This window comes from Nesoenas mayeri (assembly GCF_963082525.1).
Source record: "Nesoenas mayeri genome assembly, chromosome: 2".
Taxonomy (NCBI): Eukaryota; Metazoa; Chordata; class Aves; order Columbiformes; family Columbidae; genus Nesoenas; species Nesoenas mayeri.
The window spans coordinates 36,898,134-36,925,460 of record NC_137543.1 but is presented as its reverse complement, the minus strand read 5'-3'; the positions used below and the strand labels follow the sequence as shown (position 1 = coordinate 36,925,460).

General features: G+C 39.6%; 1 protein-coding gene across 1 annotated transcript in view; it reads left to right on the top strand.

Annotated features, from left to right (window-relative positions):
• Window positions 1-397: 397 nt before the first annotated feature.
• PREX2 (phosphatidylinositol-3,4,5-trisphosphate dependent Rac exchange factor 2) overlaps window positions 398-27,327 on the top strand; it is a gene marked incomplete at both ends in the record, with an annotated part of 173,024 nt that continues 146,094 nt past the window's right edge. Inside the window, one exon of the mRNA XM_080338602.1 lies at window positions 398-538. Within this exon, the coding sequence (XP_080194728.1) occupies window positions 398-538 (141 nt within the window). The remainder of the gene's footprint in view (window positions 539-27,327) is intronic.

The window sequence follows — 27,327 nt, the reverse complement described above, 5'->3', positions numbered from 1 at the left end:
ATTTAGCGAAGGGGGGGAAGGGGTTGGAGTCACATGGATACAAAGCTTTTGATTAATGTCCAAGTCTGTGCTGCCGCGGAGGCTTTCCAACCTCTCAGCTAACAGGGCGAGCTGGGAACCAGTGACCGCTCGTTTCCTTCAGGCTGTGTCCCCTTCCTGACGGGAAAGCAGCGCGGACGGGGCTGGCTCCTCGCCTCCGGACCTCGGGCCGCTGCCGGAGCTGGGTGAGAAGGGGCTGAGGCTGCTGCGCCACTTGGGGACCGGCCGCAGCCCGGCCCCGCTATGTAACTTAGCGGGGTCTTTTGTTGTCCGCAGCGCAGTGCCGGGGCGTTCGGGCAGCGCTGCCTGCAGCCGGGAAAGGCGCCGGGCTGGGAGCACCGCTCCCCATCGCTGCACCATGACCGAGGAAAGCAAAGGGGAAGGCAAGGGGGAAAGCGGGAAGGACTTGGAGAAGCAGCTTCGCCTGCGCGTCTGCGTCCTCAACGAGCTGCTCAAGACCGAGCGGGACTACGTGGGAACGCTGGAGTTCCTGGTGTCGGTGAGCGGAGCGGAGAGGGGGCCTCGCCTCGCCCCACGGCCCCGTGGGGCCGCGCTTGTCCCCGGGAACGGCGGCGCCCACGGTGGGGAGCAGGCGGGCTGCGGCGGGACCCGCCGCCGGGAGAGGCTTGTCCGTCCCCAGCTCTGCGGGGCGGCCGCTTGAAAGGGAGGGAGAGGAACAGGTTTTGAAATGGCTGGGGAGACGGGTCGTGTGTTCCACCAGCCCAGGTGCTCTCCTGGGAGAGCCTGATCCCACTTGTCCGGACACGGAGGCTGAAGGGATAGTGTGTTTGGGTTCAGGTCTGCCGGGCATGTGGGGGCTCGTGTTCATGGCAGGGCGCCGCAGCCCCCTTACTTGGGATAGTCCTTGAAGCAGAGCGGTGCGGGGGGTGAGGAGGAGGCCGGAGGGGGTGCTGGAGTGGAGCAGCTGCTTGGCGTTAAAGCCACATGTGGCATTCCCTCCTGTCTTGTGATGCAGGGTCAGCTGGGAAGGTAGCGCGTTCTGGTGAGAGCTGAGTTGCAGCAGTTTTAGCATCTTTCTACATCTGTCTGTCAGTGTTGATAGGATTATTTGTGGCAGGTAATACTCTAGTCAGAAAGGCAGGAGTTTTCACTCTCTCAAAAAAACGAAGTGACATAGTATTACAGAAATGCTGACAGGGTTTCATTTGTGCATGGCCGTGGTAGCATCCCTTTAGGACCCTGTTGAGATAACTATGTCTAAATCAGATGCTTAAGTTTGAGAAAGGTTTCACAGTAGCCTCCTCAAACGTTTCTTTCCCCTGTCTCACTGAAGAGGGGGAATCCTTCGAACTTCAAACTTCCTGCTTTGCTGCCTTGAGATCTGTGAACTTTCTGCTTATTATCATGAAAGAGGACATTCTCAACTTGGCTGTGACAGGGAGAATAAAAGCACAGACACTGGAGTGAAATAAGATCTACAGAGTAGCTTATTTTCTCCATATGTTTGTCCTCAGCAGAACCATGAAAATGGTAAATGGTCCAATGTGTTTTCTATTAAAAAAAAAAAGCTTTAACATGTACATTTGAGAAAGTGGCCACGCGATTATATTTTACTTGCTTCCATTTAACCATCAGATTTTACCAGTTGTAAAAAAATACCTATCCTAAGGGAATGCTCTTCAATATTTTATCTTAAGCCCCAAGTTTGGTGTATGTCAGAGTCTTAAATCATTTCAGAAAATTCAAAGATTTGTAATATCTGTAATTTTGGACTCAACAGTTTAAGGCATAACAGATACTGGTGTTCCAGCAGTAAGTGCTCAGCTCCTTCTGAAGAGCAGACTCTGTACATATTTGAAGTTGCATCCGTATACTGAATTTAGTGATAAGTCTTTTTGCAGTTTGGATCAAGATGATCTAAATAATGTGGAGAAAAGGAGGAGGGCTGGTGTTAAATACCTGGTTGTACGTGAACTTTTGCATATTCATGGTTGTGAACAGGGTTCAAGTGATGGTTCAGAGAAGTCAATCCTTCCCAGGGAAATGTCATGCATTTTAACTGTACCTCAGGCTTGGTTTGAGGAAACAGCTCCTGAGCTTTCTTTTGGTCTGCCCACTCGGACTGCTGTTGAGAGCAGCTGTGATGGTGGATTTCTGAGGGCCAGTGGACTAGGGCCAGTACGGACACCATCATATTTATTTTATGTAAGCCATTAAAGCCATCATTGGAATTTTTCTTATGGTTTCTTCTTGGTCCGGAGGCTAGATCCTCTCATTTAGGTGTCCTAGGCTTATGGTTCCCTTTCTTAAAACCATTGTCAGACCTAGGACCACCTCTTCTGAGACACAAACACTGTCCCAGGTTATTTTGATTCACCTCATGAGGTGGTCTTGGACACAGAGCCTGGGTTCCTTTAGGGTATCTGTGAACTGGAAGGTTTTCTGTAGGAGCACATCCAGCTGCTAATGAGTGTGCAGTTCCTAGGAGCAGAGTAGAGGCAGTCTGAAGTGACCCCACCACCCACAACAGTGTGGGGTCTTAGCGTTGACTGTTTCTCTGCCCAAGCCCTGTCCTGTTTTCCAAGACATCTTGTTAAAGTAGAGGCAGCCCGAGGGGTTGAAGTTACAATGAAAGTTAAGAGTTAGGCTTCCAGGTCGCCTCAACGCCATCAGTGGAGCCCATTGTGGTAGAAACTGTGTTTCATTTATGACTGAGAAGCTGAAGCTGTTTATAGTCTTCATAACAGTTCATACAGAGCACCTGCAGTTTTCACTGTAGTAGGTAATAGGAACAGAGTATTCACTTAGATAAGTGAAAAAACCCCTGTGATTTCAGGGTTAGAGCTTATTTCTTCTGTGGGGTTACAGAATGTAATCTTTTATGATGTGTATGGTTCATATGTAAAATTACGTTAGCACTTGCATAGTAGTGGTGAGCAAGAGAGTGAACTCTTCACCGATTTGGACTGCAGTTTGCACTTTGTGGAAATTTACATGCCACGTTGAGGAGGCACGTAAATTAAGGAACAGAAAAATTCAGTTTCCTTGAATCAGTTGTTCTTGTGTGGGAAAGTGGGATTTGTGTGGAAGCATGGTGTTCATCATACACATGATTTTCCTGAGTACTTCATAAGATCTTGTGACGTGAATTGGTAACATGCACGACCCCTTTGTCTGAGGAAAAGTTACATGGTTGCAATGGGCAGTATGTAACACAGACAGGAGTGGAAGTGAAGTGTAACCCTGATTTTTGAGTGGTGGGAGGAGGAGGCCCCTGTCATGTTGGGGAAATGGGGCTTTGCCAGGTACGGCTTGGGGCCTCCTGGAGAATCAAGAGATCATGATGAGGCAGTGACTTTGCTGGTGTCTGTCAACATGGGAAATGCTTTGGTTTCCCTGCACTGGAATCATGTATGTTATATGTTAGGTGTATTCAGATTCTTCAGTTTATATTGGAATTAAGGAGCGTCTCACTGAGGACAGATTTCTGGTTGGTTATTAAAAGTAGTTTTGTTCCTCTACTCTGTGATTCGTCATCATCCAGTTACCGTCAGTGTGGAAAGCAGTTTGGTTTGTGTTCTCTGTCAAAAGTCTACAAGGCTTTTACGTGCAAAGCAGAAGATTTAATATATTCTTTATTTTATTAGGTGGATGTAGCTGAATAGTTAGCCCACATGAAGTTCGTTCACCTCTTCTTTTTGGCTTTAGGCTGTGTAAATAACAGTGTATTGTTTTTAATCTGTGTTCATCACAGATCAAATCTGAGTGGAAAGGTCTGGTTGTATTAATATTATTATTCTTTCGGATCTCCTGAATCTTCAGTAGTAAACTGTAGTTGCACAGTATGTTGAGACATCAGTAACACTGAGCAATAACAACTTTGGGCCCATTTGATTGAGGTATGTAAACATACATGAGGTGGATAAACTTGAATCCACCAGTAGTCACAGCAATGTTGGAGGGAGGAGCCGTGCACAGGAAATTATGGAGAAAGGCTTAAACTTTTCCTTCAGACATTTCACGATAACATTTGGAGTGTCATTGCAACACCAGAGCTTTTCTTCTTGTTAGCATTTAACATTTCTTAAAGAAACATTATGAAGGAGGAATTTACCCAAGGTGCTAAAGCATCTTTGAAAACTGTGTCTACAGATGGAGTTTATAATGAGCTGTAATATGAGGTTTCTGTTATAAACTATTGATACTTTAATGGCTAAATTAGCAATTGGGATTTTTCTGCTGCTGAGTGACCTCTCTGGTGATCATATAATCTTCCTATGGCAAAATCTTTGTCTTTCAATGAAAGAGAAGCTGTACTTGCAGGGATAAAGGAGAATCTTGAGAATTAATTATTTAATCAGTTTATTTGTGGATTAACCAAAATGCACTTTCTGGAGAAAAAGCAACAATTAGTGGATACTCTGTCTAAAATAATTACATTATCCAACTGAATCATTACTATTGCCTTGAGTGTTCATGGTAAAGACGCTTTTAAAAAACATTTTGTGACTTTATAAATATGTGCTCTATCTATTTCATTATTTACAGCAAATGAGTGTTTATATTTCATATGCTCTGTGTAAACATAATGAAAATTTCCTACTTTGCTCTGTAAGCACAGTTAGCTAACTAGTGTAAAACTACATAAACTTTTCCAAGATTCTCATTGATCCATGATTTTATGCTGGGTAATATACTTGACTTTTTAATAAATGTTTTAAAAAATAAGTTTTGTTTAATTCATTGCATAAATCAGAATGTTCACCTGAACCCTCAACATAGCAGTAGTAAAGAGACCAGTAAAACTGAAGGTAAAAGCTGCTGAGAAATTAAAAAGTATTTAATAGTAAAGATTTGCGAAAAAGTGAATGGCTTAATTTGTCACGTTGTAACTTAGGGTAAGGCTTAATTTTTATGATTGTGCTTTACGCTGACTGGCCAGTAAAGGTAAACCAGACTATGAAAAACTTTTAGAATGTAGGTACACTGCAGGGAAATAGGCTAGGCACAATAGTAGGTAAATGTATAACTTTTTTTCTTTTTTTTTTTTGGAGGGGGGGGGTTGGGGGAAGGAAATTTTATTTTGGAATACAATTGGAAATTTAATAGATCTGCTACACTTGGTACTTCAGGGGATATCCATGGAAGTAGAGTTTATTTTTCTATGACAGGGATTGTTTTTCTGGTGCTGTTTTCGTGTTCTGACAAATTTGACGTTGATGGGAATAGAAGCAGATGTTAGCACTTGTGTAAGCCTTCCAAAACCCCATGGCCTCAGCTGGGGTGACTGGTTAGATCCTGAAGCAGCTGGGGAGGAGAAAAAAAAGATAGGTTATTATGTAGACTGTAGTGTGGTTTGCAGAGTCTTGTCTGTGAATGTATATACGTTTCTGCCAGTTAACTCTCAAATCTGAGTTTAATTCCATTAGATCCTACTGCACTATCTTCTCCCCTCTCTTCTGCTTACACTAGAGTGCAACAAGGGTTCATTTTCTTTAAATGTGTAGCTTGTTAAGGGAAGCCGAATCCTTGCTTTTCAGTGGGCATAAAGAGATTGTTGTTTATAAGTTTTGTTGCCCAGCTTCCTCAGAGGCTGTGTGGCTCCTCAGGATTGGGATTTCCCTGTTGCACTGAGCCTTTCCTCTCTCCTGGCTCAGTAGATATTTCTCTGATTGTTGAGCAGCCTAATTAGTTGGATGAGTGATTAATAGTAATTGAGACTCCAGGTAAACTTTAGTCAAATTCAATGTTGCTAACCCTGACCAGCAATAAAGTATTTGTGTCCTGAATTGAAACTCCTCAAATGGTTATGTTAGATGATGAAATTAGGTGTTGGGCCTTTCACAAAAGAGCCACTTTTAAATTACCTTTTATGGATGTAGTTTGATACAGTAACAACACGTGTGTGTTGGTTTTGTGTGTGTGTATATATCACAGAATCATAGAATATCTCAAGTTGGACTGTATCCATAAGCATCATTGAGTCCAACTCCCTAAATATCGTACATGTGTATCTCAATTACAGTAATGATTGGTGACTTCATAATGGTTTGCATAATTGCATTTATATTTTATTAAAGGGATTTAAATGAATGGAAGGGAAGGGTTTTAGCTGGCTGCATTTTTTGATAAGGTTATGTGATTTCCTTTCTTTCAGGAAAAGAAAAACAACATTCTATGGCTGCTTCATCAGAAAAAGTCAAAAGGAAGTGCAGACACAATTACCATAGAAAGTCAATATCTTTTCCATTCACTTCCATTTTCTGCTGTTTTTAACTTGCTTAAGCGTTACAAAAAAATGTGAATGTGGTATTCTATTCTTCTTTGACTTTGCTTGGCTGTATCGATAGCACCACCTGTGGCCTTTATCAAAGTAAGGGTAACTGCTTAAAAGCTGTTTATTTCTTTGTAAGCCCCGCCCCCAAGTCTGAACACTTGCTTTATGGACTGGATTAGCAAGAAAGCTCATTCGCATCTCTACTAACTAGAGCACAGAGTTCATGCAAGATATGGGGGTGGCCAAAAGCAGAACATTTCAGATGAATTTTCAAGCACAGTCTTATCTTATATGGAGTGTAGGGTCTTATGCTGCACTATATTGTAGACAGATGTTTCATACTTTTAATGGATTTTCTCTTATGCTCTCAGATGCACTTAGACTATATTGTGAAAAGCTGCTCTTTAAGAAGAAGGTGGTTTGTTTAGCTGGTCAGTGAAAAGTCTAAATACTGAAAGGAGAAATCTCTGTTTCATACCATTTAAGAAACTTCTGTTCCTAAGACTTATTGTAGGCTAAGACATACTGAAGGCCATTATATGCTTAAGGGTGTTGTACAGCTTCTTGATTGTGATTCATCATATTTGCAGTGTTCCAGGTATTCCTTTGCCCTGCCTTATGGCTCAGTCCTAACTCTCCTGCCACATATATTTCATAAGTTCATAGTATGAGCTGCTGATTTAGAGTAGACTATTTAGAGGGGACCATCAGTCAGTACATCCAGACTTAAGTTACTCCATGGAGCCTAACACTGTTGGATAGTATGCTGTTTGCAGTGATTTCAGATATTTGTGGAGGCATATTTTTCATCCCCCTTACATAGTAATTTTTGTCACCATTCTACAACACCAAGTGCTTTGAAACGATGCATTCCAGGGTTGGTTTTTATTTTTTTGGTAGGGCTAGCAGGAAGAACAATTTTGTCAAAGAAGATGAAGTCAAAGTTAGTAACAGTATTACGCTATAGGAGGAACTGAGAAGTTCTTTACATTGGAAACCAAAAGGAACTGTATTTTGGCCAAAATAAACAAATTCAAACTGGCTATAGTTGACCTAAGATACTGGTAGAGGCAACTTGCCAGTCTGTAGAAGGGTATAACCTTGTCTGTATGTTAAGTGTATGTGCCGATGTTTGAAAGGAATTGGATTACCCAATAGTTTAGATTAATAATTAGAATAATTTAGGCTCTACCTTTTAATACAAGTAACTTTGTATACTTATGAACTTATGTATATTCTTCTTCAGGAATTAATTACTTTTGCTTTAATTCTAAACTCTATGCATAATGGTTCAGTTCTGTCTTTAACTGACCGGGATTATCACTCTCCTTGGTGAACAGATTGTGATTTGGTGTGGAACTCAAGATGGCTTAGGGACAGGCTATTTAGGAGGAAAATAAAGACATGCAAGAATGGAGATAGCAAAGTCAAAGCTCACCTGGCATTGAAATTAGGGATGTGAAGGGCAACAAAAATAACTTCAGTAAGTACCTGGGTAGTAAAGAGAAGGCTAAGGAAAATGTGTGCCTATTGCTTGGTGGGGCAGGGAGCCTTGTGAAAAGGGGACACAGAAAAGGCTGAGGTACTCCACGCCTTTTCTCCTAGAGTTTTCACCGACAAGCATTTTCCTTAGGCCTCTTGAAGCTTACTTGCAGATTTTGTGAGACTGTGTCATTGCCAACAATGAATGAAAGCACGAAGTACTTACGGCAGTTGGATATACGCAAGTATGAGATCAGATGGGATGCACGTGAGGAAGCTGGCCAGTGGCAATGTGAGGCCTGTCTGTCATCTTTGAATGGTCATGGTGATTGTGGGAAGCTCCCGATGACTAGGAAAACACAGGTGCCAAACTTAGCTTCAGCAGGTCAAGGAAGAGGATTTTCAGTCCTTAGAGAGGCGATGCAGTGAATCATCTTCAAAATTGTTCCCATGCAACTGGTGGAAATGAAAGTGATTGGAAGCTACCTCTGGGGATTTATCAAGGGTGAATCATGCCTGATCAACCTGTTTGCCTCCTTTAAGGAGATGACTGGCTCAGTGAACTTGGTGAGAGCTGTGGATGTTGTTTACCTTGATTTAACAAAAGCCTTTGACATGAGTCCTGCATCGTATCCTTAAATCCAGATCTCACCAATTTGGACTGAATAAATAGACAATAAGATGGATAGGAAACTGATGGAACTGTTAGACTCAAGAGACAGCTGTCAACATTGCAAAGTACAAGTGCTGGCCAGTTATTGGTTGTGTCCCTCAAGAACCAATTCTGTATTTTGTCTTCAGTAATGATAGTGGAATAGGAAGCTGCACTTTCAGCAGTCAGAGGGATCTGAACAGGCTGCAGAACTCATAGTACTTGTCAGCAGCATCGTGAAGTTTGGTGAAGGCAAACATGGAGTTCTGCATCTGGGATGGAATAATGCTGTGCACCAGGACGGGCTGGGGGCTGGGAAGCAGCTTTGCAGAAAGGGCTCTGGGAGTGATAGTGGACAAGAACTGAAATATGAGTCAGCAGTGCACCCTTGCAGTGCAGAAAACAATCAGCATCCCAAGTCATTTTGGCAAGGGTGTCACCAGTATTCCACAGTTGTGAGACCTTTGTGACTCAAATTTTGAGCTCCCTACTTCAAGAAATAAATTCAGCTACTGAAGCAAGTCTAGTGGAGGGTGAGCAAGGTGAGGAGGGGCCTAGAGCATATTACCTGCAAAGAGAGGCTGGCAGAACAAGGCTTCTTCAACCTTGAGGAGGCCCAGTGGAATTTTTTTTGTTGTCTGTAACTCCCTAGTAGATGGATATAGAGCACGTGGAGCCACGCTCCTCACAGACGTGCACAGTGGAAGAAGGACAGGTATTGGAGAACAGGAAGTTCCAACTCAGTCTGTGGGGAAAAATATATTTTACCATGAGGATGGTCGAAAACTGGAACAAGTTGCCCAGAGGCTGTGGAATATTTATATCTTGTTCAAAGCTCAACTGGGCAAGACTGGGAAACCTGTTGAGTTGACACTGTTTCGCTCAAGTTCTTGAGCTAGATAACTTCTACAGATCCCTTCCAACTGCATGACACATCAATTTTTCAGTTTACCGATATGGGAAGAAAAGGTAGGCTGGCTTGGAGTTTCAGCTCTGTAGGAGAACACATTTTCCAGGGTTTCACTTCTACTTTGTTTCCTCTGTCCTCTGCAATTGCCATGCAAGTGGCCAGGCTATACTGTTCAGCAAACAAATATTCAACATCCAAGAGGAAACACAGATATACAGATTTTTTTTTTCTCCACTGTATTATATTTGGTTAGGAAACATAATCTGGTGCTTTTGTAATATTTTCTATTTGGAGATCTCTCAGTGCCTTGCTGTAATTAATAAATCAAATCTGAGTAGTTCTACAATGGGAAACATAGAGACAGATCTTGATTTTTGCATCTCAGTGGAAGTTTGTGACAGAGCCAGAAATATAATCTGATGTCTTGATTTTTAGTTCGGTACTCTGTCAGCAAAGCAGTCCTTTCCCTTTATATATAATTGATGCTAGAAGAACGGGTGTCTACTTAAAATGTCTGGGAATCTGCAAGGATAATTCTTCAAAGCCAACTTCATTTTGTGCAAGAGTTTTTGCTCCTGTGATTCTCTCATAGACTGTCCACAGCTGAATTTATCTAGTTGTAGGGACAGAACTGAGGTATTAAGGGCTGACACTTATTTTACTTCCCATGAAACCTCCTGATTCTCCTTAGGGCTTTTGGCAGCCTGACTGCCAAGTGATCTGGCATACCTCATGGGCTCTCTACGCTTTTCAAGTTCAAGGCTGGAGAGCATTTTAATGGAAGAGAATGGGTGGCAGAAACAGCTAGAACTGAAGAGTGGTAGAGAGAACAGTAATATGATGGGTGGCTTTCTTTATTTCAATGTCATTTGTGTGATGCAGGCCTCCTGAAAAATGGGTAATATTATGCTGAATGGAGCAGGTAAATAATCCACTCCTTGACTTTCCTTGGGAAGTTTTATATGTGCTTTAAAATGCTTTAAAATGAGATCTGGCTGTAGTTGCTGATACTTGCACCTGAAGTTTAAATACATTATATGTATTGATATGTTTGCTTTCTAAATACAGTTTTGCCTATTATAAAAGCTAGATCAAGTGACAGGTGAATTTACATTAAATCAGATTTTTCTAAGTTACCCTGTGTAATATAATGGTAATTTCTCAGACTGTTTAAAATTGAGTCATTCCTAGAGTGAGGGATAAATGTGTTCTCACATGTTGACTGAGCAATCCCAGCCTCCTTATGCCTGAATCAAACACCCTGTGACAGAGGAGCATCAGTGGAGACAGAGCGCTCTTAGATAAGTCTTGGACAATAACTTGGATATCGGTGTTTATAGGTGTTATAGGTGGTCTGCACAGGAATGTGGCAGTGTATTGGAGAGCCAAATTGCTTGAGAGGTGTGCATGGTGTCTTCTGTTATATTTAAAGGTGAGGTGTTAAGAGCTTCATGAGGGATATGAATCATTGAAATAGCATGGTTTAGGCCAGAGCAATCAGCTAGCAGGCTGAATTTAAAAGGAGAAAGAAGCTGCCAACATAGAGAATATCTAGACCAGGCAGGGCTATCCACGAGATTTATGCAGTTAATCCTTGTTGTAGCTGGTTAGGTATGAGCTGGACCATGGGAAATGCTCTGTACTTGGGACTTCAGCCTCTTGGTATATAATATAATAAGGATGTGTTTATTTGCATCGCAAAAAGTAATTGAGAAAATACAGATAGGTAGTGGCTGGTCAGAGCTTATAGGCTGGCCAGAGCTTATAGGCTGGCCAGGTCTGTGTGGCTGAGGGACAGTGAGTAGTGTCATGTACTTGACAGCATGACAAACAGATCTGAAGGTAACACTTCAAATATATGTGTGGTTGTGACCTCTGAGTCCCCAGCTGAAACGGCTGGGCATATTTCAGGAACTGTAAGTCAGAAAGGCTAAACTGCAAGAGAGTTTTCTCACTTGGGCTGGGATTGTTTTTATACGTGTTGTCCAGTTTTTTGAAAAGCCTAATTTTTTAGCCTTGCTAACTTGACGAAGCTGTGCTTACAGAAAGCCTTCAGAGATGTGTATCTTGGGGCTTGTGTAGGAAGAGTTTGCTGACAAGCTGTGCAGGGCAGATTGGTAGCCAGGTATCTGTTTTGGAAAGACTACGTTGTGATGGGCACAAACTGATGAAGTAGACAAGATACTTTGAGTCATATCCAGTGGCAGACCCTGAATCGTCTATATTTGTGTCCTCACTGCCCCTCGCCCCCCAAAGCATGATAGTTCAAAACATGATGAATGTGTATCTAAAACAAAGCTAAAAATTCCAGATTGCAAACCAAATTAAATACTGATTACTAGGTAACACCATGAAAGTGGAGCAACCCCTGAAATAATTCATTAGTTTGTATTTTCTTTAACAAAAGATACCTTAAGAATCATCAACTTCCCTTTTTTTTCTTACTGAAATAAGCTAAAAGTTGTAGATACAAAATAGAAGAATGGTAAGCAAGATTTCTCTTCTCTGGCCCTTAATACACTCTCAGAATGTTCTTGGGTTCCTCTCTAAACTTAACTGGCCCTGTTTTTAATCCCTACTGTGACATTAAAAAAAAAAGAGTACTAAAAGCACAAAGCTATAAAGTTGGAATGATGTACTGTATAACAAAAATTATTGATCTCTGGGATTCTATGAATTTATGTAACAAGACTGGAAAATCACTTCATTTTATTGCGTACTATGTGCTAAGTTACCTTACCCAAGAAATTAAAGCATATGGTGTATCCAGATGTGTCAAAGAAATAGCACATGATGGATGCTTTGGGACAACATCCCTGGATTCTGTAGTGTGAGTGCAGTGAAGGAGGTTTGCTTTAAGAGTCACGGAGGCATTTGAGATTTAAACAGATACAGTGTATAAGATGTTTAAAAATATACCAACGCATTATAAGGTAGAGGCACGGGAAAGTGGCACATACCTATAGCGTTAGTATTTTATCAATTCTAAAATATTAATTGCTGATTAGTTCCTATTTATCCTTTTATTGTCTGGTGGGGAGTTACTTTGCAGGAGCCATCTAAAGCAGGAAGACAGTAAATACATCCTGATTCATAGAATGCCTTTGTAAAAATGGCCACTGTAAATTTATAATGATAGCTGCTTCCTTCCTTCCAGTTTCTGCTGCTTTTTGTTCCTGAAAGCTTATAAAATACCAGTTTATCGTATACTACAAGTTCATTTTTAAGATGTAAAATGAGAGATGTTGCAGTGAACCTGTGAATTGCTGTGATAGATTTACTAACAGGTCTATCATGGTAATTTTCTTTTTTTGTAATGATGGTTAGTAGTATTACTTAAGGAGGGCACGCTTGGGGCACCACTGTTTTGGGTGCTGTCTATATTGGAGATTATGGATTTAGGGTCTGGATACAAACAAAGTAATTTCTGAGTTTTCCTACTGTATTTTTGTACAGTTTGTATTTTCTTGGCAACAGTGACTTCTGAATGTGTTTTCCCACAGAATAATTCATTTTGCTCTTTTAAATGTCCTGCCTGAAAAATTCACGAAGTACTTGTGTCACTATTTTTCTTATTAAAAGTCGAAGTCTAATTATTCCTGTTTTGAAACCCCTTTCATACTTCCGATCATCTTTCAAATGCCTTTGGCATGAATTTTTGTGGTGTCAGTATCATTGATCATCACCCTGGTTTGGTTCTTAATCTTTTGCACAACAGTTTTCCGAGGGTAAAAATTAACCCCCCTAATATGTGTAAAAGATGTTTGAGGTACTGAATTATGGTTTTTATTGTACCAAAAGATGTTAAAGAATTCTGCTTATCCTTCTTTTGCAAAGTGTACTTAGCACCTTACTTAAACCCTGCTTTCTTCTCATAGTTTACCTTTTAATACTGAAAGTGGTATTAGGTTGGTGCAAAAGTAATTGCAGTTTGGGCATTGTTGAAATTTGCTATTTGATATTTAAATACATTCTTAAATAAGTGTGGTTATGTTATATATCATTTTAATGCACTTTTCTTGCTTTATGTTTTTGTGCTACTGATTACTTGCTGTTTATATTTATTTTAGACTATGGAAATGATGTTAGACAAAAAGCAAATTCGAGCAATTTTCTTAGTCAAGTCCAAAATGGGTTGGCTGGGCAGGGAAGAACCTCCAAATTGCTTCCCAAAGCCAAATGTGCACCAAAAAAAAGTCATGGTCACTGTTTGGTGGTCTGCTGCTGATCCAATCCCCTACAGTTTTCTGAATCCTGGTGAAACCACGACATCTGAGAAGTATGCTCAGCAAGTCGATGAGATGCACCAAAATCTGCAATGCCTGCACCTGGCATTGGTCGAAGCAAAGGTCCCAATTCTTCTCCATGACGACGCCCAGCTTCACATTGCACAACCAACACTTCAAAAGGTGAACAAATTGGGCTCTGAAGTTTTGCCTTATGTGCCATATTCACCTGACCTCTCACCAACTGACTACCACTTCATCAAGGATCTCGACAACTTTTTGCAGAGGAAACGCTTCCACAACCAGCAGGATGCAGAAAATACTTTCCAAGAGTTGGTCGCATCCCAAAGCATGGATTTTTACACTACTGGAATAAACAAACTTATTTCTTGTTGGCAACAATGTGTTGATTGTAACGGTTCCTACTTTGATAAAGATGTGTTTGAACCTAGTTATAATGATTTAAAATTCACAGTCTGAAACTGCAATTACTTTTTCACCAGCCAGTCTATTTTTAGAGGTTGGGGAAGATGCTTGAAATACGAGTTGCAGCTGCTATTTGCTCCTTCTCACCATTCTGTTTTGCAGCGTGAAACAGTGTGTGGGGAAAAAGGTGTGGAAAGAGCGCTCGGTGAAGGATACCAGTAGTCAGCAACACTAATTAATATGAAGAATGAGAAGTGTGAGATTTCTGGAGAAACTATGCTCTGGAAATAGGAGGGTGAGAATATTGGAATTTAAGAAAAAAATGTGTGAACACGGTAGAAAAGGAAGAGGGAATGGTTAAAGGTTCTTTGAAAAATGAGAAAGCACACAAAAGACCCCTCTGAAACATGTCAAGTATGTGATGAGATTTCCTGGTATTGTATTTGTGTTAACAGGACAGGCACCACTGGCTTTTGCAGTGTTAAATTAGGTGCCACTTGTGGTCCCAGAAGTTAACTCTGTTGTTGGATGGTTGAAGTGAGTGTGGCTGCAATAAGGTGGTAGAAATGCAGTTGCTTAGGCATCTTCAAATGCAGTCAGCTTGAGGTGTGAAAATACCATCTTTGCCTTTGGTTCTTGTGTGTTTATTTTCATTTGTTTTACAATAAAATAGTAAGTTTCAATAATTATCAAGAGATAATTGACAATTTTGTCATTAAAGAGAGCAAAACATTAGCTGTCTTTAGCTGATCTCAAGCTTACCAGTAAAAGAGACCTCCGGGTTTTCAGGTGAAATGACTGATTTAACATTTTGAAAGTGATAGGTTTTAGATTGCCTCATAATGTTGGAAATATTTTTGGCAGATTTGAGATCTTCCTGTGAGTTAGAATTACATAGGAGACTTTTTAAATAGAAGGATATTTTCTGCTGTTTTCTGCTGTTTTCTCTAAGCAGGGAGGTCTGTTTTCTAGTAAGATATTGGTTCTGTAGTTAGTTACACAAGACAACACATAACTACCATTAATAATAATATTGCAATTAATGAATGGAAATAAAAAAAAAATAATTGGATGTGTTTACAACATTTAAATATGTTGTAATATACCTGGAAGCATTATTTATGTGGGCAGGGGCAGGAGATAGCAATAACTTTTATTTTTGTTTACTTTAAGGTTACTCCTCATTCATTTTCTTTTTGACACTGCGTGAGACTCTGTTTATTAAGAATAATGCCTGGAAGTTGGCAGTTATATTCTCTACGAGTGTGTTAATTTCTTCCCATATGCTGTGGGGTTGTCCTCACAGGAAATAAAGGGACTTTTTCCCATGTTTAGCTATACTGAACCATTACAATAGTCAGGCCAGACAGAAACAATGGGAAGGAAAGTTTCCTGTTTTCTGCAGATATCAAAGAGGTCTTTGGCCCCAAGGCAGGTAAAGCTTTCTTCAGTCTGAGTGCACAAAGAACTGGTTTTCATTAACGTGTGATGTTGCGGTCATCTCCATTGAAGACCCATGCTTTGCTCTCTTAAACTTTTCACAGGCATTTTACTGTCTGTTCTACCTGTCTTGATTACATTTCAGTATTTGCATTTAGAAATAGTAAATCATAACAGGAAAAGCTTAAAGCGGCTACCACAGGTGCTGTCAAATCTCAACCTTCTATGCAAAGGCTTTTCGAATCACTATATAAATAGGTTTCTACTTCAGTAGACTGTCATATACAGATGTATCTAGCCCACTGTTCCTAGCATGTCTATAATTCTAATTCACACACATCCCAAAATATTACATGGATTGTAAAGCCATGGTGGGTCATTACCAGACGTCATATATAAGTATAGTTGTTTATCACATTTCATTAGAGAAACATATTGCTAAAACAAATTTTAAGCCTTTGATTTTCACCCTTTATTTTATGTCCGTTTAATATTATATACATATTTTCTTTTCTGGAAGCTTGTCTTTTTTTTTTCTTCCTTTGTTTAAAAAAAAAAAGCTTGGTCCATGGACTTTAATAACATCTCATTTTAATTCAGGTCCCATCTTTTGAATCCACGGGAAGAGTGTGTTATATTACAGTTTTTCTCTTTTTGATTGAAAGTGTACAATAAAATTGTTCAAAAAGCACTATAGACTAATGGTAACTAATCTACTTGAGCTTGAGAGCTACAGGTAGTGCTTCAAAATATTTAAGGGCTGCAGCCAATATTTGGAGCATGTTCCCTGATAAATGGTGTAAGGAGATTTCAAAATCCTTGTGAAATCCCGAGGTGATCCCTCTGGATGGGCACGTCCATAGCAGCCATCAGCCTACCATTGCTTGTCCTTACACCTCTGGGTTTCTATAGCTGTATGTGCATAGGTTGTGTCCAGGGTATGGAGAGGGAAAAATCAGCTTTCCACGTGAATCTGTTCTTTCTAGGGGATGATTAATATCATGGGGGGAAAAAAAAGAATAGTTAACATAAATGATGATGTAGCCTGATGGTATGTCCAGGCTAAAACAAAGGGCTGAGGAACCAGACTGCTGGCTGAATTTCAGATTCTTTTCAGATCTCCAGCGCTTCTGGTGCAGGGTGAAGGAGTTTGTCTGCCAGCACTCGTGCTGCTCCCACCTGCTCATGTGGGGATAGGACTTGGGCAAAGTGCTTCATCCCAGCCTCTCTGTGTACCTGCACTTGATCATTTTATCGCTTTTGTAATGTTTTTTTAATTACCACTGTTCAGGACTTTGCCACCTGACCTTGGGAAATTGGATACTGCTGCTCTGATTTTTTAATTAAAAAGCCTGTGTCAAGTTTTTCTCTCAATGAGAAAGAATGGCTTTGGTGGTAAGTACTTTGATAATGGAAGAATGAAAATACGTCTTGATTGCCCCTAATTTTCTGTAAACAAGTTTTTGCACAATAAACTTCTAAATTTGTATGCTCATACTTATGATTGTCCTGTTAATTGGAAATTACAGGAAGATAAACTTACTTAAATTCTGGAGGGAGGTAGGGACCAAGCTGTTGGTTCCAGTCTGTCTAATACCAGTTTTAATTCCAGGTTCTTTTTAGATAGAGGTGGACAAAGCAATGCTAAATAAGAATAATAAAGGACTTATGGTTTTGTAATATTAAGATGTATATATGTAGATATGGATGGACATCTGTCCTAAACCTGAGGCATCTACTAGAGATGCCTATTTTAAGAGTTGTTTATCTGGTAGTTAATGGGGGAGAAGAAAATACTTCAAGGACTGATTCAGAGCACCCTTGTTAGGAGGCTTTCTGTCTCTTTTTCCCTCAGTTACCATATTAAGTCAAATACCCTTCCTAAATGCTGTCCAACAGATTTTTTCCTTTTGTGATCCCTTTATTGATGTTACATTGGCAGCCAAGATTTCCATCAGATTTGTCTATGAATTTAGAGCTGTAGATTTCCCTTGAAAACTGTTCTTATGCTGGAAAGAATTCCTTTATACGTGTTCCTTTTTTTTTTACTTTCAGTCTTTTCTGTGCCTAATGTGGATAAAAGATGACAGTTTTTGTCACCTCTCTTTGGTAACCACAAAAATGAATTTGTTGAGTGACCATGAATAAAATATTTAAGTTTCCAGAAGTGCAGTTAGTGTCTGTGTTTCCAAAGGCTTTTACAGGAGCTACTGTATGTACTTGTAGCACAAAAAACTCCTAAGAAATTAACATTATCCTGGAACTCTAGTGTCATAATGGAAGTGGTTTGTCTTAGTTTAAATAAATATTTACTTTGAAAGTCCAAATTTACATTAACCAAAAAGACTGTTAATGTGTATTGTAGATTGTGTATTCTGATAGTAGTGCTGGATAACACATAATGGATGAGCATTCTCAAAATGCCATAGTTATTCTGAGGTTTGCTTGTTATTTATGGTACATTCAGGCTTTCATTATTTGGAAGAGCTGGAACTCAAACCAACTCAACATGCTGTTGCAGTCAGTGGTGCCACTTCTTGCTGCGGGTGGGTATTCTGATGACTGCCATCTGCAGTCAATGCTGAATGAAATACGGGGGGGACCAGAGACAGAGACCAAATGCTACAGCATCTGCGAGCCCTGCCAATAACAAGTTGCAAAAGGGGAGACTTGAGTGTCTGGAATTTTACTTTCTTAGCTCAGGCATTTTGATAATTACGGGTAACTTTAATTTTGAACGTCCACCGATGAACGCTGGAAGCTTTTTACACATCTCCATGATTTGGTCAGGGGAACAGTATGAAGGGTAAATTTAGCTGTCTCCTAGTGATGTGTGTGAAATATTGAACCTCTGGCTACTTTTGTGTGAGGTAGTACAGGAAAACATGATGAGAGCAGCTGATCTGCTGTCCTGTTGAACAGGATCACCGATATGAGAGTATAGCCATCGATACTGCTGGGGGAAAGAGCAGCAGGCTTTGGGAACCTCAGTGAGATAACTGTTCTGGAAATGGATAAAGGAGAGGGCTGGTTAATTCAAAGGTAGTACAGGGAAAATGTAACAATGGGATGAGAGAAGACACACTTCAGGTGTTAACGGTTTATGAACTGGTGCCTTTCAGTGATATGTATGTGCTTGAGATTAGCAAAAGGTATCTAGATAGTGCTTTATTATTTTTTTTTTAAAATGATCTCATGTAGTATTTAACATTTTTAAGGTGAAAAGAGGTATTTAAACTTTTTTCATATTTTAATAATTATAGAGAAAATATGATGGTACTGACTTCGTACAGCACACTGAGTGCTAAGTTCATTCTGCATGTATTTAAGCACTTGGCAAAAATGAAAGGCATATCTTTATTGTTTTATGGCCAAGTCAGTAAAGCACACTACATTTGCTTTTAATAAAAAGATAAGATGCAAGAATAGAGCTCTGCATGTGTTTGGTCAGGAATCTGGCACCTTGATATTTTGTAGAACTTTATTAAACATAGAGGAGAGGGAGGCACATGGAGGATGGGGTGGGGTTATTTTCCTAATGTTGGAGAATTGGCTTTTATTCTTGTGTGCGGATCCAGTCAGTTCAACCAAGTGAAAAGCTCTGAAGTGCTTGGTGGAGGCTAATTAGAAGCCTCCACCGTCGCTGCCCACAGAATCTGTTTGCACTCGATGTTCTTGGCGTCCTGCACACCACTGCACTGATTTCACTCTTCATCTGCCGTCTCTCTATAGCCACTGAGCCTATTCCAGTCCAGAGACACTGGCCTGAGCAGGATTTTCCAAGCAGTTATGTCTCTGATAGCCTGGACCCTTTCAGTACCAAACCTTAAAGCTGGGTTGGGAAAGACTTTGTGCCTCTTCTCCCACTCAATGAATGCGTCGATTAATGCAGGATGAGGGAGAAGGAACACAAAAGGAGATGTCACCAGAATTATGAGCTGGGAGTGGAAATGGTGAGCAAGGCAAGACAGGCAGGAAAAGCTAAAAGTTGTAAGCAGGAATTAATACATAAGAACACTTGAGTGCACTCTGCATAGAGAACTTGGACTGAAAAGCTGGGTTCCCAGGTCTTCCTGCTTGTTCCTTGGCTGTTTAGAAATGGTTGTGCAACATTAGGAAAGTGCAGCTTCTTGCTCTGGGAAACTCTGAGGATTACATAATGTATTATTATTACCCGTTAGTCTGCTGAAGCAGTAGAGACTTCTGCTCCGAATGTAAAGGCTAATGACTTATGCAGAGGTATGTATCAGTTTACATGGCAGAACATATGTTTTTCAGCTTAGAAATACTCAAACAATTAGTAGATGTTAGCATACTTCATTGCTCACGTCAAGTGAGTCGGACAGAGAGGAGCAGGACGTGATCAGTCTTCATTGCAGTGCCAGTGGTTGGTGTCGGTTGAAGTTCTGTGAACCCGGTTGCTCTTCTTCTTGGTTGTTTTCACTGTCATCGTATGAACAATCTTTTTTTTTTTTACATATAAGATCAAGTTGGTGTTGTAGATAAAGACATAATTTTTGCAAGAGCGTTATGACATTGGGGACAACTAGGCCAGTCTCTGCTCTTTCGGTTAGTCAGAAATTAATCCTGACTCTACTTCCTGTCACGATCATATCTTTGCTTGACCAATCCCAATTTTTTGCAACAGCCAGGGAATATGTTTCATTGAGGATCTGTCATGTGACATGGAATGGGAATGATGACAGTAGAAGTCCATTGTTTTTACAGTGAATCCTCTGGTCTGAAATCTTCCTCTGAAGACAGTTGTGAGTCCTGTCTCTCAGCTCTGACAAAGTATAATAATACCTCATGCTTCACCAGCAGTTTTGGTGTCTGGTGTATCTTTGAGTAGGGGACAAAGAGATGCCAAGTGTGTTGGATAGAGAGAGGTGCTGAGGAAGCTGCCTCTGGACTATTACTGGTCCTGTGCCTGGAGAAGGTTTCTTGTGTGTGGTGGAGATAAGTGACCTTCCTCGCACTGGAAGCCACAAGCTTCCTTAGCAGTTTGGAATTCATCTGTTGTGGTCTTTGCATATTGTTGTAGGTTACTTGAGATGCAGTGAAGTATACTTTTTTAGTAAAATGAGCTACTTTTCAAAGTAGTTTAGCAAAGTACGAGTGTTCATTAATGAAAAATGCAAAAGCCCAAGGGTTTAGTAATATTTACTATTTGAATGGAAACATATCCATAATTTTTGGGGGTAGATATATGAAAAGAACTTTTCTCCTGGAATGGAAAAACTTGGATATTATAATAAAAAGTTTCTGAAAATGGAAGTGGTAAACTTGAATGACATGCTAGGAAGTTCAGTAAATTTGTGTTTTAAATGAGAGAAAACCATTAATATAGTAATTCTGCGGAAAATAGTGGTGATTTATATTTCTACTGTTTCAAGTCTTTGTATTTAGAATTGTTTTAAAAGTTGACGGTTGAACTTGTTCTAGGTAGTACTTGAACATAGATTAAAAACTACAGAAGAGAGCTAAACAAATACATATCTGTAACAGACATTGTGTTTGTTCTTTGAAATATCTAATAGCACATTCTCCAAGTCTGACTCGGCTCTTAAGTTAATTAAATGAGTTACTTGACAGCAGCTGTTTTTTTATTCAGATTCAGCAGTAATTTAAATTTAAAATTTAGCCTGTTATGAACTTCTTTGGTTAAGTAGCATGCCTATCACTGATTTTGAAACAAATGTGAAATTTTGTTAGCCTAAATAGATTTTGTATTATTTTGTATCTCCTGAAAACTTGCTGGCTGTAGTACTTTAATCAAGAACATATGGTAGTTCTGATGAATGAATAGAAGAATAGGGACTTTGCTGTTAGAGCAATTGTCTGGTAATAAAGTTTTCTTTGGTTTGTTTGGTTTTTCTTCTTGATCAGTACGTCCTGATACAAAAACAAAGTCAAACCTGTACAGGCAGCGGGGTGCAGAGTCTCCGGGGTCAGCAGTAACGTAGGAAAAGCATGCAGGGAGGTCAGAGAGCACTTTAGGGGTCTATTTATCACTGGAATGAGTCAGGAGCGCTGCCTCGCTGCTGGTTCACAAGTTGATTTAGAAACCTGGAGCGACAGCGGCAGGATGGAAAGCGCAGCTGAGATGTCTCGAGCGAGCGCGTTGATGGCACCGAATGCCTTTCTGGGTCACGGTCGTTTCACCAGCAAAGGGTTGTTCGTTCCCCAGTCCTCCCAGCAAAGGGAAGGGTGAAGGCCCCAGCTGGGGGAGAGGAGGAGGAGGAGGAGGGCATGTGGCTCACGCCGTTTCATTCACAAGCACAAGGATGGCAGAGGGCCCAGACTCTTCACAGAAGTCCTGCACAGCAGCTTTCAGTCTAAATTCATGCCACTGATTAGATGCAAGGTTTCTTTTCATTCATAGCAGCCAATTCGTTCCAGTGGGCAGAGAAACATAACATAAAGTATAGAAAACACAGTGAGCGGTTGCCAGTTTCTAGGCAGATTAAAACCTTTTCTCTGTAGCTGAAGGATGCTTTCCATGTAGATGTCCCTCATCATGACTTGTTTTCAAAGTTAAACACAATAGCAGAGTGAGCTCTAGTAATCATTTGGTATGCTTTGAAACTTTGCTGCCTAGCTAATTAATGGGATTTCAGTTTGGAGGATGGGCGGTGATGCTGTTGTTGTTTTTGTAAAGACAAAAAAACTCTATGGAGAATTTAGAATAAAGCTGTAATGATCAGTGTGACTGTAATCAGCTTTTTGTCAAGTGTCTCTTTAACCTCGAAAACGATCCATACCTGTTTTCATATGTCATGTTTTTGTGTATGTCTCTAATTAGAAATGTGTAATTTTTAATGTGTGGGTTGGTTGTCTTCCCCCCGCCCCCAAGTTACGTTAATGAATGAAAGCTGTTAATTGGAAGACAAAACTGATTCCAGTAAGGTCACAGAGTTCTGTGGATAGCTGAAAAAATTGCAAAAAGCATTCCTACTTATTCACTATTAGCGCTCTAAAGATGGAAGTAGTCTGTGTGCCTTAGAAAATGAATTTGCTTATCAGCTCTTGAAATACATGGAGCAAATAATCTTCTCCTGTGGTGTCATAGCTTTGCTGAGTTTGATTAGGTCTGCCGTGCTAGAAATTTAAGTAGATTTTTTTCCCCTATTGTTACCTAGATGCCTGAGTAACAGTCACTTTTGAAATGCTGTCTTTTTCTATTTTCTATAATAGTTTTGTGGCTTGTTTTGTATGACCGATGTGATGTATACCGTCAGGTTTTGGGTTAGTCTAGGCCTCAGTTGTTTTGTAAAATTAAATTAAAGCCACAACAGATTCATTTTTTGTGTATGGAATGAGACTGGATCATCTTATTGGCTGATAGGTAAACGGTACTAAAACTTCTTCCAAACCACATGGTCAGAAATATTCAAGTAGTGATACAGTTATGGGTTCAGTGGATGAGAAAAAATAAAATATTTCATGGAATTAAAGATGATGATGAATCAGAATAAAAGATCTTAGTGATCTAAATTCATAGGATGAGCTAAGTACTGTCGTGCCCAATCTTTACTAGGTCTGACCAGAATAAAAGCGTGTTTGTTTATTATTGCCATCTGAGGACATTCCTCTTCCCCTCTATTGCACTAAGCTGTCTGCAGTTTCTTCTGACGCTTAAAAATGGAAATAAGTCTTTGTAGTTGTAATATTTGTGTAGCTGTGTTAGTTCTTAAACACCCTCAGCTGTACTAAAGCACAATTGAGAGGTGATATTTAAATTATTTGCACCCAATAAAAAAAGATATTGAGGAGAAAAGCCCCCAGAAAGTGTTTGAAAATGAAACAGTGGTTACGACTCTGGCCTGGATGATGATGATTAGACTAATATTTCTGCCTTATTTTTCAAGTGGTAAGAAGTGTTCTCATTGTTAGTGGGACCCAATTAAAAATAATTATGCTCTGGCATTTTACTTTCTAATATGATCTGGGCTGCAGTGATTCTCCATTCCCTCTCTTGAAGCTTAGGATATGAATTGGACTTATCTTTTTTTTTGTTTCAGATGTAATGCTTTAAAGATGTCTCCAACATGTTAATATATTTGAGAATGCAATGTGTTGTGCCTGAGATTCCATGAGTCCTGAATTGAAGGTCAGAGATATCAGCAACCATGTTCATTGGCTTATGAAGCTCAGTGTGTTAGTAGAATTACTTGAATTCTTTATCGTTACAAAATCCAACAGGCAGTTGCGGAATTTCACAGTATTTTACATTTTCAAAAAATCAGGCTCCATAAAAGATTGAAGATTTTTGCCATTGCTTCATTACACATGGAGAATTATTTCCTTTGTTTCATTTCCATATAGTTTGACAGTTACAAATGTAAAGTAAAATATTTTTTTCCTAGTTATGCTTCAAAAAGAGACAACTCATCCCTCTAATGCTGCACAGATTGTCTGGCTTCTTAACATGTAGACTTGGGAACAAAATTGTCTATTTTCAACATTTGTAAAATTTTTCAACCCCTGAAATATTCAGTGGAGCACCCAAGAATTTGTTAAAGAGAATATATTAATTATTCTTGATGATGAGACTGTATATATTTTATAAAAGGAATACTCTGACTCCTAAACTTAGTTTAGAATGAAGCCTAGTGTTTTCCGAACGTGGTCACAGGGGTCTGAAGACTGTATCCCACTGAAATTCATTGTGAACTGGAGATAAGATCCATAAGGGGTTTGACATTTCTAACAGGAAAACTTTCAGGCATGTGTCTTATCTAAACAAAGTTGTTAACAAATTACTCTAGCACAGAGGTCCCGTCCTGCTCTTTGCAGCACCAAACCCCAGTGGTCTGAGATACAGGCTTCATTGTAATGATATTTCCAGACAAACCAAAACACCAAAAGCCTCAACTGTTTCTCTTTCATCCTACTCCACAGAACTGTAAATACCTATGAAAATGGAGGAGAGGCCAAGAACACTATAATGCTCCAGCATGCTGAATCTTTATTTTGCTTCTACAAGGATTTCTTTAAAAAAACCAAATAGGAAGTTACAGATCAAATATTATACTTAAGTTTTACTAAAAAGTAATTAATTTGTAGAAATCTGTGGTGATGATATGCAGATGCCCTTAAGTGCATCCTGTACTATCTGGTTGATAGGAGGATCACAGCTAAGTATGAAGTTCTCTGCTTTAAGGTGATTTTAAACAACAAAAAACTCTGCTTGTCATAATATTGTTATCAGACAGAGTTTGGCAATAGTAGGAGTGTGTTCGTTTGGTTTAGGTAATTGCTCTACATCACTATTTTTTGCATCAGATGACAGTCCAGTCAGAGAGGTGAAAACTAGGAATAGTTTTGAATCTTCAGATTCTGAGGATATAAAGCCGTGCACACAGGCAGAAGTATTTCCATAATGAAATACTCTAATCAACTCAGTTAATTGAAAAAGAATTCAAAGGAATTTCTATTTTTATTTCAAGGATCAGTTCATGCTACAGTAAATGAAGAAAGTCCAAATTTATGGTTAAACTTAATAAACTTTGGAATTTGGTCTGTAGGCAGAGTATTAACATTCGTAAGTATTTATTTCCTGTCCTAATCTTTCTGTAACTTCTCTTGCAGTTTTTTTTTTTGACCAGAAGCGCTCTTAAGTACACTGCTCAGTGGGTAAATTCTTCCACAAAGTTCCTTAAATTGAGTGGTTGACTCACTTTTGTAGCCTGTTCCAGGCATGTGTGGTGCATTTCTGCCTCTGAAATTTCTGGTTTATGTGTAACCTCATCCAGGTGTTCCTGCTCCGGCAGGGGGATTGGACTAGATGATCTTTCAAGGTCCCTTCCAATCCCTAAGATTCTGTGGGCTTGCTAATTAACAATGAACTGTAGGTACAGCAGATGATGGTGATTTTAGGAAACAGGGCAACGTAGTAGCTGTTGATAAAAATGCTCTTTAAAGAATTCCCTCAGTTCTGAGGTAGTAATTTATATGTGTGCATGTGAGTTTTTTTAAGCTTTCAAGACAGCATGAAAATGATAGTTTAATGAAAAAAATAAGTAACTAAAACTTCTCTTACCGTAGTTTTAAGCAAGCAACAGAAATATACTTCAGCTCCTCCTTCTATTGTACCAACTTCCCCACCTGCTATGAAAAGATGTGGGAGGCAGCGGTGGCAGCCCCGTCACAGAGATGTCCTGGCAGAGCTGTCTTCCTTCCACCGTCAGCCAGTGGACTTTTCTGTAGGGGGTATATGTGTGAGATAATACCATATAGCAAAAGATCATGTTGTTATCAAAAGGAAGTGGGAACTATTAGTACTTTAGACTGTGTTAGTAAGTGGTGTAAAAAGTCAAAGGTGGTTGCTGGCTGTGCTACTCTTGAAAAAACCCAAAGCAGCTGCTGTTGTCTTCAGACCTTAAAGACCATCTCTGGCAACCTACCCACCACTTTAACCAATTCTTTAATCCCTGTTGAAGGGGTTGGTTTATGTGGGTCAGAAACCTTTGTGAAGCAGGTTGACAGAATTCTCAAATACTGGCCCTTTATAGGGCAGATGATGATACTAGTCATCATTCAACGTTGCTCTTAGAAGTAGAGCCTTGTGCAGATTAAGAAGGCCATTGAAAGTAAGTCCTTACTTTTGAAGAAGTGGCATTTCATTCATACTAATGTTTTGGGAGTGAAAGAAAAAAACCCTCTAATAATCCACTCTAGAGTTCCTATTATTATTATTATTATTATCATTATTATTATTATAAAATATAAAGGCTGGGACTGACCTGATGCCAGGCTCCCTGGCTCTGATCGCAGGGTTGGAGGTAGAGTTCAAGCCTAAACTATCTTCACTTTTCTCTCAAGGTGCCGAATTCCTGCATTGTGCGGAAAAAGCAAATGGAAGATCTTCCTACTGCAAAGGTGGCTGTTTCCCACATGTCCTTACTTGCGGTGTTGTCTGCAGGGAGAGTAGTTGCAGTTCATTTTTCTTTAGATTCTTAACTCACTTAAAGGAAGGAAAGCTTCACATCTCAATTTCATTTGCTATTGCAGTAGATTATATTTTTCTGGAGACTTTGAATTGTTAATAGGAAGTCAGTACTAGTCTCGGAAGTGCTTCTCACAGCTACCGTCTCCAAAAAGGTGTATTTCACAGCCTTATGGTCTTGAGATTAGGAATGGATGGAAAAAAATGAATGCAAGTTAATCTACCTTGCTACATCAATTATGTTATATATGGAGAAAACTACTACCGCGGTTATTCATTATATAGATCTACAGAGTGTCTCTCTCTGCTGTATCCATGTGCTAAGTGTAATTCACAGTGGTCTGGTGTCTATGGGACTGATCTGTAAATTCAGGAAGGGTGGACCATTCTGCCCAGTGCTCCCACAGTTCCATGGAAGCAGTTAACTGGTCGTGTGGTTAATGTTCATGACTCCGTGACTTCTTTTTTTTTAGCTGTGGCATTTTATTGTAACGTCTTACTAATTATTTACAAAAAAAGAGGGGGAAGACTATGATCTTTCCAAGCTAATGACATAAGAATCACCAGAGTTCAAAACCTTGCTTAAAAATCTATTCATTTCTAAAGCAAAAAACTTTATATAAAAATTCATTTTAAAACCTCACAGAAGTACCTATTTGAAATCTGGGATATTCCTTTTTTTTTTTTTTTTTTTTTTTTTTTTTTGTCCTTTATGCAGTTTAAAGGAAAAAGTTAGCAATTGGTAACAACTATATTGACAACTTCTGCATTTCAGACTTGCGGCAAATTTTGTAAAAATAACAGAGAAAACAAACAACTGAATTCTGATGAAGGAATTAAGGGATTTCCAGAATGGGCATTTTTCATGACTTAATGCATACACCCTTAAACACTGTTTAAAAAGCTCCATGCCTCTAAAAAACTTGGACACCAATGGAAATTCAACATGTGAATCACTTGTAT